Source organism: Microcaecilia unicolor, chromosome 1 (genome assembly GCF_901765095.1).
Source record: "Microcaecilia unicolor chromosome 1, aMicUni1.1, whole genome shotgun sequence".
Classification (NCBI taxonomy): domain Eukaryota; kingdom Metazoa; phylum Chordata; class Amphibia; order Gymnophiona; family Siphonopidae; genus Microcaecilia; species Microcaecilia unicolor.
Window position 1 is genome coordinate 65,818,184 of NC_044031.1, and position 13,464 is coordinate 65,831,647.

Consider the following 13,464-nt stretch of genomic DNA (forward strand, 5'->3'; position numbering starts at 1 on the left):
GGCCTTACTGAGGTGGCACCAAACATCAGAAAGGGTGTAGAGTCTAAATCATGACACACTACCTTTTGAAGTATCTACATATGGTCGTTAATAAAAGGAGCTCATTGTGAACACTATCCATCCAAAAACATAGGAGCCAACTTTTCAAAATGATTGGGGGTGCTGAATTTTTTTTAACAGTGGTGCATTCCCCCTCCCCCTTGCCCCTCCCTCTCGTCCCCCTCCCTCCCTGTCCCCCTCCCCTGTCCCCCATCCCCCTCCCTATCCTGCCCCCCCTCCCTCGTCCCCCCTCCACCTCCCTCCGAGTTCCAGGCCCTCCTCCCTCCCTCCCTCCCAGTTCCAAGGTCCTCCCTTCCTCCCTTTGAGTTCCAGGCCCCCTCCTCCCTTCGAGTTCCAGGCCCCTCCCTCCAAATTTTAAAGTCATCTATCTTACCTAGTCGGGGTTAGAGCGGCAGCAGTGGTAAAAACCATGCAGGCTTGGCTCAGTGCTTAGTTCAGTTTTCCCTTCTGTCTCTCTCAGCTCTGGTCCCCGTCCTTGCAGAAACAGGAAATGAGCCTCTCAGAAAATTTGTGTCCTTCATACGAAGGCAAAGGACACAGTTTGTCAGGCTATGGTCGGGCCCGAGGCACTGAATACACCAAGAATATGTATCAGTACCCAGATGGTCCAGTTGCACCAGAGCAATGCTTGAAGCCACTGGGAGTCTTCAATGACATGGAAAGGAAAATGGCTCTAGCAAAATCAAAAGTCGTGATTGAGCCTGAAAATAATGGGAAAAAGGCACAAAAAAGAAGAGACTCATCTGAGCAGGCCTAAATGGGGGCCCAGCGACAAAAAAATAAAGAAAACTTAAACGCGGGCTAAAACTAGGAAGGTAGAAGGAATATTTTTTTCAATAAAGAAAGAAAAACAAAGAAAAAAAGCATTGAAATGCGGTAAGGGCTCTTCCCAGGCTTGTGAGGAAAGAAAGAAACTGAAGTTAAGCGGGTGTGCTGCGGGAGGGAAGGCGCTTCACACATGTGCAGTGGGATGCAGCTCGTGCCCTAGAGGGCTCTCAAAGTTTTTCTATGCTGGCTAATGTGCTGAATCCCGGGTGATGCGGATCGTCTACTCACTTGTGAGAACTGGAAGCCTGCTTGTCCTCAGGTAACCTATGGAACTTTGTAAGTCTAAGTGCTTTCAAATGAGCCCCTCAGTCTTCTTTCCTTTTCTCAGTGTCCTTCCACATTGGCAGATGCAAGCAGGAAGTGTCTCTATCCTTGGTTACTGCAGCTCCTTCCCTCTCCCAGAAGCCATCAGTCAGACATAGCGAGCCAACAGGCTGCAAAACGCGCTCTCTTCTCCAGTAGCCCACTGTTCAGTACGTTCCAGTTAATAGGCTAAAGGGGGGGGGGGGGGGGGGGGGGTGAGAGCAGTAACTGGATACAGAACATTTCCTTTCTGCCCTACAGCATGGAGATTTTGGCTTCAAATTTAATAATATATATCATAAAAATATTGGGGGTGCCCAGGCACCCACAGAGCTGGCACCTATGCTTATGACCATGCATATAGAAACCCCCTGCAGTGAAGGGGGCTGAGAAATGGTGAAATATCCAAGGCTTCCAAAGATTGAGGGCCCAATATTCAGCCCAATGGAGGCAAGCCGGCTAAGTTCCACGGTCAGCACTGAGCCTGGATATTCGGTCAGGTCATTTCTAGTGACCATCTTTGAATATCTGTAGGGTTTTTGGCTGCTATAACTTAATTTGGCTAAGTTAATATTCAGTGCTGGCTGGTTAAGTTTATAGCAGCCAAAGATAGGCCTTCTATATGGCCGTTAATTTAGCCAGCAAATTGTTGAATATCCGCAGCTAGCCGGCTATATTGCACCATATAGCTGGTTAGCTGCTATGCACTGACTGCAAATATTCAGAAGGACATAGTCGGCTATCCCCCACTGAGCATCCATGGATAGCTAGTTAATAGGGATGAATATGAGCCGGTGAGTTATAACCTAAAGACCTTAGGGTCATCTCTCTTCTCAGGAGGAAGCTTTCATCCCCCAGAGGGTCCCCTTAGGAAGGAATCCCTGGAGGGTAACTGAAGAAATATGCACTGACACCCCTGAATATGAGGACCTGTTTCAAAACTTCAGATTATTCCAAACAGATCCTTTTTGGAGGCACTGTGTCAGACAGCTCCGGGAAAGGCAAGGAGGTGCTCTGAAGCAAATAAGCTGGATGGAGTGACTAAATAAAACTAGAACAAACGCCCTCCCACAGAAGGCAACCCTGAAGTGCCTGCTTATTAAAAAGAAGGCAGTTCAGATGACAATGAGGTGGTTGTACATGTGCCTAAAATGGCTGCAAAACCCGCAGATTCTATGGGAGGACTGCAAGGCAGCTCAGCAAGCTGTGAACTACAGACAGAGGCAGAATGAGTATCTACAATGGTCACTGTGAGGAACCATGGGCTGAGTTATGAAATCATTTAGCAGACACTGAGTCTTCTCTGTTCTGCTGCTTAGTATGGTGGAATTTAGACCAACAATGACCAGTATTAGGAGGAGGGCCTGTTGAGGAAGGACCTCCCATAAGTACTTTCATTCAGCCCCTGACTTGGTCACTAAAATTCCAGGATTTCTTCAAAAGATAGTTAACTCTTGCAGAGGATGAAACTGCACAACCTGTTTAAGATTGTCATATCTACCACTCTGCATGGAAGATCCCAAGAGGCATGGCCAAAATCTCTAGGCCCTGTCTTGAACTAGTCCTGAGAAGGCAGTATGGAGGATCCAAGCAAAGGAGCTTACTTACCGCTAATATCCAAGACTCACCAGTAGTTATTTGTCCAGGAGCTGTTAAGACCTGTGAAGGGATGTTGAAGTCCTCTCTCCTCTGCATACTGTTACCCTCAGGAAGGTCAGCATGGACCTATCCAAGGGGACGCTGGACCCAACACAGAAGAACTCAAGTCTTGAGCCACCACATATAACTTATCTAGAACGAGGGAGACTAAAGAAAAAAAAAAGAAAGATTGTTTAAACAGAGGACTCAAACCTTCTACCATGGAGGTCCCTGAATTCTGTTCTTCCCTCTAATTATATTGTTTATATAAGGACACCCCCCCCAACCCAGGTGACCAAACACCTTATTCTTCTGTTCACCATAAAGAGAATATAACAACCCGTTGCCTTGGCCACTTTAGGGCTGGAATCAGATTCAGAGAATAAGGAGATCCCACCTATAGCTGACAAATGTACCAGGAAGCACTTGTGGGGGGGGGGGGGAAGGGAGAAGGGAGGGTAAGCCCATATCCACCCATAATATAGGATACTTCTACAGATTAACACATCTCTCATGACCCATCCAAGAGCAATCTAGAGATCAAGCCTTAGAAAATAAGGGTCATCAGCTTCTCTCTCTACTGTGTTCGCTTCTTCATATGAAGAGAGAGAATATAGTTTGCAGGGGTATGATCAGGCTCCAGGAGTATGATGTATCAACAAGGAATGGATGTCTTTGGCCTATTGCACCGAGTGCCGTGCTTGAAGCCACTGGGAACCTTTGATGAAATGAAAGGAAAAACAGCCATGTCCAAATCAAATGACTCAATGGTGCTAAAAATGGCAAAGCACCATGAAAAGGAAAAGGGAAAAACCTGACCGTAGCTCAGGCCTAACGCGGCCTAAAGAGCGTGCTAAAATTAAGAAAACTTTAAATAAAGTGGCAAAAAATATCTAAGGAAAATACAGGGAAGGATTAAAATAAAGAAATGCCTCGAGAGAGGTAAATAAAAAAATACAAAAGGAAGGCACAAAAAAGACCAAAGGTCAAACCAGCTTTGAGGAGTGGGAACAAACGCATCCTCTCCTCACCATGGAAAAAAGACAACTTCTGGTCCCACGCTCTCGCAGCATGCAGAAAGGCAATCACGCATGCATGGTGGAGCAGGTCTCACGCTCAAAGACCTGTTGTTAAAGCTTGTTACAAACTGCGGATTGGCAACGTGGACCTGCGTTACCCAGAAGTTAGAATTACAGGCCTGTTTGTCCTTGGAGAAAACATGAACATGACATACCACAATCATTTGACATGCAGAAGATCAAACCACATGAACAAGGTGTATAAATGGTGCATCAATTATTCATATTGACTAAAAGTGCAAAAGTAAGAGGCAACTATGAAACCAATGGCTAACAAACCACCATCCTTATGATGATTATAAAAAAAAAACCTTTTCCATGCAAACAACACAAGTAGCACCAAAAAGGACACGTACCTAACGGGGAACTAAAACAAGCTTTCCCTTTATTAGCAAATGTGTATCCAAAACAGCCTAAAATAAAAGTTTAAAAAAGAGATTTGTGAGAAAATCTTTTGACTGAGCAGGATCAAAAGCACATTGATTATATTACAACTCAAAGGTACTTACAGTTTCAGCTCTGTTTATACAGTGGAGCACTCTTTGTCCAAAGCAGCAACACTTCACCTCCACAGGCAGAAATGAAGAATCTGCCATACTGTGGAGAATGCTTGCTTAAATGTCTCCAGCAGAGGTCACAATTAACAAATAACTTATAAACATACCGTGGATTTATGGTTACCAGATGAATGTAAACCTGTTGAAAACTGATCCATTTGAAATTAAGAAAAAAAACCCCAAAAGAACATCATCAAACATGGGCATTCTAAGGATAAAAGAAGGGGGCTTGGGTAACAGAAATGAGAAGGTGCTGAACAATAAACACATTTTCCTCTCACCTTGTTATATTGTAAGCAGCGATTCAACAGCTCATTTGCAAAATCATATTTGTCCAGATTTGATGTATATATCAGCTAACAGCAACCAGCTCTTTTCTAAGTCCTCAGCATCAGACAAAGACCAAGTGCATTTTTGACAATCGTTTCAGCTGGTTTCTTGCCCGAGGAGTCTGCTTAAGCACATGTAGCTTGGGCCATGGCCAGGATGGCTGCCACATTGTCTTTCCTGGGAAAATATTAACGCAATCATATTTTAGAATGCAAAAACAAAAGCAGATAGTTATGTTTGGTAGAGTCCAGGGTTGCCAGGCAATAACTATTTGGTTCAACAATTTTCCTTCTGCTCAGTGTATAGCCAGATCTGACATTTTGGTGGACCCGAGTTAACAAGAGTTGGCCCTTCTACCCACCCCTCCCAGCAACTTATCTCCTGCAGCTCTTCCCAAACCCCTCTCTCCGCATACATATATAAAATACAGGGGGGGGGGGGGGTTTAAACATGGGCACCAGTAGAGAGACTGGCAGGGCTATACTGGTTCTGACTTGCTTTCCTGCAGAGATCCTTGTTGACATCAGGGCAAAGAAAGCCCCAGGTGAGGCCCTGGATTTATTTCAGTATGAGGCACAGGACCAAGCCATACCACAAGGCTCCGAAGTCAGGTCCTGGCCCTGGGCAGAGGTCATGGCACATGGTGAAGTCATGGAGGAGGCCAAAGGTGAGACCTTACTAGTGCCCCAATGCAGGCTACGGGGTAAGCCTCAGGGCTGCAATGCTGTTGCAGTGGGCAGCCAATTTGTCTGGGGCAGGGCAGATCAGGAAATAGTGGTGCACATAATGGCCTATATAACCCCAACTGTGATGACTTGAGGCCCACCCAATTCCCAAGCAGCAGCAACAGCCAGGTATGGTGATGCTCAGGGGTGGCTCAAGGCATCTGCTGAGTGGGGGATGATATGGTACCTCTTGCAACCCTGACCCCTTGTGCCTCACCCTATATCCTGCCCCTACTGCTCTAACTCTATGCCCTACTCCTCCCCGCCACCCTGAAGGTACTAGGAGATGATGAGTGGCTCCTCCTCAAAGTATGATCAGGAGTTGAGAGGGTTCTTATGAGGGTCTCTGCACCCCAAAAAATCCAACTTCTACCCCAAACAGGGTGTTTAATATTGTAATAACAACTTTCTAAGCTGCCTACTCTAAAATGTAGGTCTAAGTGTTTATAAATTTTAAAATAAGATAGTTGAAAATGAAAAGAGAAAGGGAATTCCATAAATGGGAAGGAAAGGGTACACAATCAAAAGAGTGCTACATGGAAATTATTCGAACTCTCATGTCATCTGAGCATAGTAGCATAAATCTCTTCACTATAAGGCACATACAAAGAGTGATAAAAAAATCATCTCTCAACATGCCTGGAGCAAAAGATTATACATTAATAGCACTAAATCTATGATTCAAATAGCAAGAACCCTACCATGAATAGGCAACACTACAAATATTACATAGGCCCTAAAACACGATACTAGTACTATAGGTAAAACAGTGTGCAGCAGCGGCTACGAAAGCAAATAGAATGTTAGAGTTATTAGGAAAGGAATGGAAAACAAAAATGGGACTGTTATAATGCCTTGTATCACTCCATGGGGCGACTGCACCTCAAATTCTGGTCATGCATCTCAAAAGAGGATCTTGGATTCTCTACAGGAAGAATGGTTTCAGCACTGGTAACAGAACCAACGTGGGATGGTGCTATTCTAGACCTGGTGCTACAAATGGGAGAATGTTTCTGAGTTATGGTGGTAGATCATTTGGCATCTAGTGATCACCAAATGGTGAGGTTTAATATTAAAATAAAGGAGGAGAGGGCTTATTTAAGACTGTAGGTTCCTAGATTTCAAAGAACGACTGCCGAGATGGGGGAATTTCTCAAGGAAGAGTTTGGTTGGATGGGAACAACTGAAGGAAGTAGAACAGCAGTGGGCAAAACTGAAAGGAGCTATTTTAAAGGCAACAAACCTTTACATTAGAAAATTACATAAAAGGAAGAGCAAAAGAAGGCCACTCAGGTTCTCAAACATAGTACTGAAAAGGTAAGGGAAAGAAGGTTAGCTTTCATATTTACAAGATGACTCAGAAAGAGCAAGACACGCAAAAATACCTGGAAAAACTAAGAGAAGCTGGAAAATTATCAGGAAAGTGAAGAAGCAAATGGAAAAAAGATAGCCAATAAGGCAAAAAATTGGGGACAAGATATTTTTTCTGATAGGTAAGTGACAGGAGGAAGTGCCATAATAGCATTGTAAGGCTCAAAGCTGAGGGGGAGGAATATGTAGAAGTCGATAAAGATAAAGCTGAACTGCTTAACAATTATTTCTGTTCTGTGTTCACGGATGAAAGGCTGGCAGTAGAACATCAGAAAACAATGCTAAAGGGATGGATTATGGGTAGACCACGTTCGATTCTCAGAAGACTGTATTAGTGAGAGCTAGCTAAACTAAAAATAGACAAAAATGATGGGGCTTGATGGGAAATATCCGAGGGTACACAAGAACTTGGAGAAGTTCTAGCAGCTCCATAGTCTGACCTCTTCAATGCTTCTTTAGGAGTCTGGAGTGGTCATGGAGAACTGGAGAAGGGCGTATGTGATCCGTCTGTATAAGAGCAGAAGGAGGAGGTTGAGAATTACAGACCCTGTCAGTCTGACCTCAGTAGTGAGTAAACTAATGGAAACGCTTCTAAAAGAAGAGGATTGTGAGGTTTCTCAATTGAATGGACGGCAGAACCTGAGGCAGCATGGTTTCACGAGAGGCAGGTCTTCTCAGACAAATCTGATTGATTTCTTTGACAGAGTGACCAACAGTTGGACATGGGAGGGGCACTAGTTTGTGGTGTATTTAATTTTAGCAAAACCTCTGACAGTTTCCACATAGGCAAGTGATAAATAAACTGAATGCCCTCTCTATGGGACCTAAAGTAACTGACTGGGTGTAAAAAACTAGTTAAATGGAAGGAGACAGAGGGTAGTGGTAAATGGAGTTTGCACCAAGGAAAAGGATGTTTAACAGTGGTGTACCACAGAGATTGGTCCTTGTGCTGGCTCTTTTAAACATCTTTGTGAGCAATAGTGCGGAAGGACGGTCTAGTAGATTTGTCTCTTTGTGGATACCAAACCTGTATAGGGTGGACACCCCAAACTGTGTGGATAGCATGAGAAGAGATATAGCAACGCTGAAGAATGGTCTAGTAATTGGCAACTAAGATTTAATGGCTACAAAAATGCAAGGCCATGCACTTGGGTTACAGAAATCCAAGGAAATGATATAGTCTAGGGTGCAACGTACTTCTGTGTACAAAGAAGAGCAGGATTTGGGGGTGATTGTATCTGATGATCTTAAGTGACCAAACAGGTAGAAAAGGTGACAGTCAAAATCCAGAAGGATGCTCAGGTGCATAGGGAGAGGAATGGTCAGCAGGAAAAAGAGGTGATAATGCCCTTGTATAAGTCTCTGATGAGGCCTCATTTAGAATACTGTGTGCAATTCTGGAGACCGCACCTACAAAAATATATAAACTGGATGGAGTCAGTCCAGAAGGCAGCTACAAAACTGGTCAGTGATCTCCGTCACAAAGCATATGGGACAGACTTATAGAGCCTCAATATGGAAGAAATGTGGGAGAGAGGGGATATGATAGAGATATTTAAATACCTCCGTGGCATTAACGTACAGGAGGTGAGCCTTTTTCAAATGAAGGAAAACTCTGGTAAGAGAGGGCATGGGATGAAGTTAAGAGGTTATAGGCTTGGGAGTAATCTAAGAAAATAATTTTTCACAGAAAGGGTGGTAGATGTGTGGCACATCCTCCCAGTGGGAGATCGTGGAGATGAGGACTGTGGTCCGAATTTAAGAAAGCATGGGACAGTCATGTGGGATCTCTTAGGAAAAGGAGAAGATAGTGATTACTGAGGATGGGCAGACTGGATGGACCACTTGGCCCTTATCTGCCATTATGTTTCTATGTTTTAAATGTTTTTATTAATTGCTGCATTTTATTTATTCTTATGTTTGATTGACTGCTGCTGTCTTACCTCAGTTGTGGCCATTTCTGTAAATGTATTCAGGGCAACTTCTACATTAACTTTGTCCCTGGTAGCCATCAGACAGTAGTTCTGAAGCATTATAAGCTGATCTTGTCCCTGTGCTGTGCGAGGGTGGAATTCTTTAAGTAATTTCTCTGCTGTACGTAGACCATATTGCCTCATACTCCTTTCGTTCGGTTGAGTTACTGTTAAAATAAAGCTCATAAGTAGCTGTGTGCTTAGGTACTACATTATTGTAGAGTAACTTTGACAAATTAACTTTATCTGCAAAACACAGTTTCATAATTGTTCTCTGAAGCAAATATATTATATATATTTACTTTGTTTTTATTGTTGTTTTTTTAACAAAAGCAAAATGATAACATATCATCAAAATTCCATGATAGAATAATATACACAATATTATTACTCCCTCCCGTCCCCCCAGAAGTTATAGCACTCTACGAAAATGAAAAAGAAACCCTAAACATTTGCAATATTAAGTCCATACAATTCAAAATGTAATTACACATTATAAGGCAAAATTGAATGAAACTTTCAGAAATATTTAACAGTCTCCAGGACTGGCCTCTATGGACAATTTGAACATGTTAGAAAATATTTTCACTCTCTCTTCGTAAAGGTGATCACAAAAGCACATTTATTTATTTATTTGTTGCATTTGTACCCCACATTTTCCCACCTATTTGCAGGCTCAATGTGGCTTACATAGTACCATGAGGTGTTAGCCACCTCCAGTGATGAAACAAATACAGAGTGATGTTGTTACAGACACATTAGAGAATTAAGAGAAGAAGGGTAATATATTGTTCATTGCAAGTTTTGGTTTTGTTGTGTGTGCTGAGTTCAGGCATTTAAGTTGGATCAGTAGGGTATGCTTTTTCGAACAGATCGGTCTTTAGTGATTTCCGGAAGGTGAGGTGATCCTGCGTTGTCCTTTATGGCTTTTGGTAATGCGTTCCATAGTTGTGTGCTTATATAGGAGAAGCTGGATCCATAAATTGATTTGTACTTGAGTCCCTTGCAGCTAGGGTGGTGAAAATTTAGGTATGTTCTTGATGTTTTAATTGTGTTTCTGGTTGGTAGGTCTTTGAGATTAGCCATATAACTCGAGGCTTTGCCATAGATGATCTTGTGGACCAGGATGCAGATTTTGAAAGTAATACATTCTTTGATTGGGAGCCAGTGCAGTTTTTCTTGTAGGGGTTTGGCGCTGTCGAATCACGATTTTCCAAAGATAAGCCTGGCTGCTGTGTTTTGAGCAGTCTGTAGTTTCTTTATGAGTAGTTCTTTACATCCCGCATAAAGTCCATTGCAACAGTCAGCATGGCTTAATACCATTGATTGTATCAGGTTGCAGAAGAGTTGCCCTCGGGAAGAATGGTTTCAACGCATTTAAGTTTCCACATTGAGTGGAACATTTTCTTGATTGTAGAGTTAAGTGCCCTATTGCCCACAGTTTCTCCAGCACTGACTCCCTCGGCACAGGAAAATTCAAGCTATTTGCACTGGGGACATATACCACCTATATTTTATTCCATTGTCTACCAGGCTTGCTGAAATGGAGAGCTGGAAAGTGTTCTTGTAGATAGTTGACAATCTTGGTCAGAGAGTGAACGGTCCAGGTCCCTACCCTATTGCTCTACAAACTTGGGTACATAGGGCCCTTGGTATTCTAATAAACAGACGAGGTATCATTTTGCTCTGCCATAGACCAATACTAAGCAATTCCTCATAAGGAGTTTAAGCCCCTGTAAGCCAGGATTTAAAGGAGTTCCCTTAAAGTAAGTATCATAGCTGCAGATAAAATATATATATATATATATATATATATATATATATATATATATATATTCCACATGAAGAAAACGGGAAGTCCATTGTAGATCCTGAAATGTGCAGAATAGCAAAATTACTCACCTGTAGCAGGTGTTCACGGAGGACAGCAGGCCAAGTATTTTCACAGCTGGTGTCATGTCATCTGATGGAGCCTGGTGCAGACGTTGACCAGTGAGATTAACTTAGAACTTTATAGCAGTGTCTCACCACACATGCGCTGGTGCTTTCCTGCCTGACGTGCTAGCATGGGTTCCTCATTCATTTTAAAAAGCTAAAGAATACAACTCTAAAGGGAAGTGGGAGGGTATGTGACAATACTTGGCCTGCTGTCCTTGGAGAATATCTGCTACAGGTGAATAACTTTGCTTTCTCAGAGGACAAGCAGGCCATTATATTCTCACATCTGGAAATTCCTAGCTACCAAGCTCACCGAAAACAAAAATGCTAGTGTAACCTTCGTTTTTAGTGGAGTCTTCTTACATGGCCCCCTCTGACAACCTAGTATCAGTGAGGGCTGTAATTATGTGGGAATTATTTCTCTGATATATCTACTTACCATAAGAAATATACAATTTGGAAATATGGGGCAAATAGGGTTTCTACCTCCTTACACCCACCCAAGATACAATGGACCAGCCACCTCCGAGATATGGGGTGACAGCAAAGACAAAGGCTATTTTCGTTCCAAAGGGATAGTCTTTATTCCAACATAGATGATAACAAAGCAATTAGACAATAAAGCAATTAGACAAAGTAATCAGACAGGGCAATCAGACAAAGTAATCAGGCTAAATAATTAGGGAATTAGGTAAAGTAATTAGACAAAGAAATTAGGCAAAGAAATTAGACTAAGAAATCAGGCTGAGTAATTGGGCAAAGTAATTAGACAGAGTAATTGGACAGAGTAATTAGACAGAGTAATTAGGTGGAGTAATTAGATAGGGTAATTTGTTACAAGAGGGAGAGAGACCACTGTGATAAAGTCACTCAGTTGATCTTCTCATCCCTCTAACTAGATACAAAAACAACCGTGCCTTATATACAGTGGATTGATCATCAATCCCCCTCCCATCCAGTCTACAACTTGCCATGTCAGCTACTTTCTGTCTCACCCCATTGTTTACATAGAATGAAACACAGTATCTGAGTGTACTGGAACACAGAACACGATATCTGAATGTTTACAAAACACAGCATCTTATAATAAGTCCAAGGTTCTTTTACTGAAGATTGCAGTGCTATTTCGTTACAAGAATTACCCTAGGACCCGGGTATTATCACTGTTCTGACTCAACACGTCTTCGCTTCCAAACTGTGTATGTCCTTGTTAGTGTAGAATCAGCGGCACCATTTCTGTCAGGGGAGGGGATGAGCACTCTTTGCTGATACAGTGTGACCTTGTATTTACAGCTCTCAGCAATAATACAGAGAACACAGAAAAAATGCAGCTTCCAGGTAGTTTTTAAGATTTAAGCCTTTAGCTTCTTGACCCACTACAATCTGGTTTTCGCCCTCTCCACTCACCGAAACTGCGCTTACTAAAGTCTCCAATGACCTATTACTGGCTAAATCCAGAGGTCAATATTCCATCCTCATTCTTCTTGATCTTTCCGCTGCTTTTGACACTGTCGATCACAGCATGCTTCTCAATACCCTGTCCTCACTTGGATTCCAGGGCTCTGTCCTTTCCTGGTTCTCTTCCTACCTCTCCCTCCGCACCTTTAGTGTTCACTCTGGTGGATCCTCTTCTACTTCTATCCCTCTGCCTGTCGGCATACCTCAGGGTTCTGTTCTTGGTCCCCTCCTCTTTTCTATCTACACTTCTTCCCTTGGTTCATTAATCTCATCCCATGGCTTTTCCTGCCATCTCTATGCTGATGACTCCCAAATCTACCTTTCTACCCCTGATATTTCACCTTGCATCCAAAGCAAAGTTTCAGCGTGCTTGTCTGACATTGCTGTCTGGATGTCTCAACGCCACCTGAAATTAAATATGACCAAAACCGAGCTTCTCATTTTCCCCCCCAAACCCACCTCCCGCTCCCCCCGTTTCTATTTCTGTTGATGGTTCTCTCATTCTCCCCGTCTCCTCAGCTTGAAACCTTGGGGTCATCTTGACTCTTCTCTCTCCTCTGCTCATATCCAGCAGATTGCCAAGACCTGTCGTTTCTTTCTTTACAACATCCGTAAAATCCGCCCCTTTCTTTTCCGAGCACTCTACCAAACCCTCATCCACACCCTTGTCACCTCTCGTTTAGACTACTGCAATCTGCTTCTTGCTGGCCTCCCACTTAGTCACCTCTCCCCTCTCCAGTCAGTTCAAAACTCTGCTGCCCGTCTCATCTTCCGCCAGGGTCGCTTTACTCATACTACCCCTCTCCTCAAGACCCTTCACTGGCTCCCTATCCGTTTTCGCATCCTGTTCAAACTTCTTCTACTAACCTATAAATGTACTCACTCTGCTGCTCCCCAGTATCTCTCCACACTCGTCCTTCCCTACACCCCTTCCCGTGCATTCCGCTCCATGGATAAATCCTTCTTATCTGTTCCCTTCTCCACTACTGCCAACTCCAGACTTCGCGCCTTCTGTCTCGCTGCACCCTACGCCTGGAATAAACTTCCTGAGCCCCTACGTCCTGCCCTATCCTTGGCCACCTTTAAATCTAGACTGAAAGACCACCTCTTTAACATTGCTTTTGACTCGTAACCACTTGTAACCACTCGCCTCCACCTACCCTCCTCTCTTCCTTCCCGTTTGCATTAATTGATTTGCTTACCT

General features: G+C 43.2%; 1 protein-coding gene across 1 annotated transcript in view; it reads right to left on the reverse strand.

Moving 5' to 3' along the window:
• TTC21A (tetratricopeptide repeat domain 21A) overlaps window positions 1-13,464 on the reverse strand; it is a 294,579-nt gene that overhangs the window by 20,603 nt on the left and 260,512 nt on the right. The window contains 6 exon segments of the mRNA XM_030198073.1: window positions 4,747-4,797; window positions 4,799-4,870; window positions 4,872-4,932; window positions 4,934-4,972; window positions 8,821-9,002; window positions 9,004-9,031. Coding sequence (XP_030053933.1) covers window positions 4,747-4,797; window positions 4,799-4,870; window positions 4,872-4,932; window positions 4,934-4,972; window positions 8,821-9,002; window positions 9,004-9,031 — 433 coding nt within the window.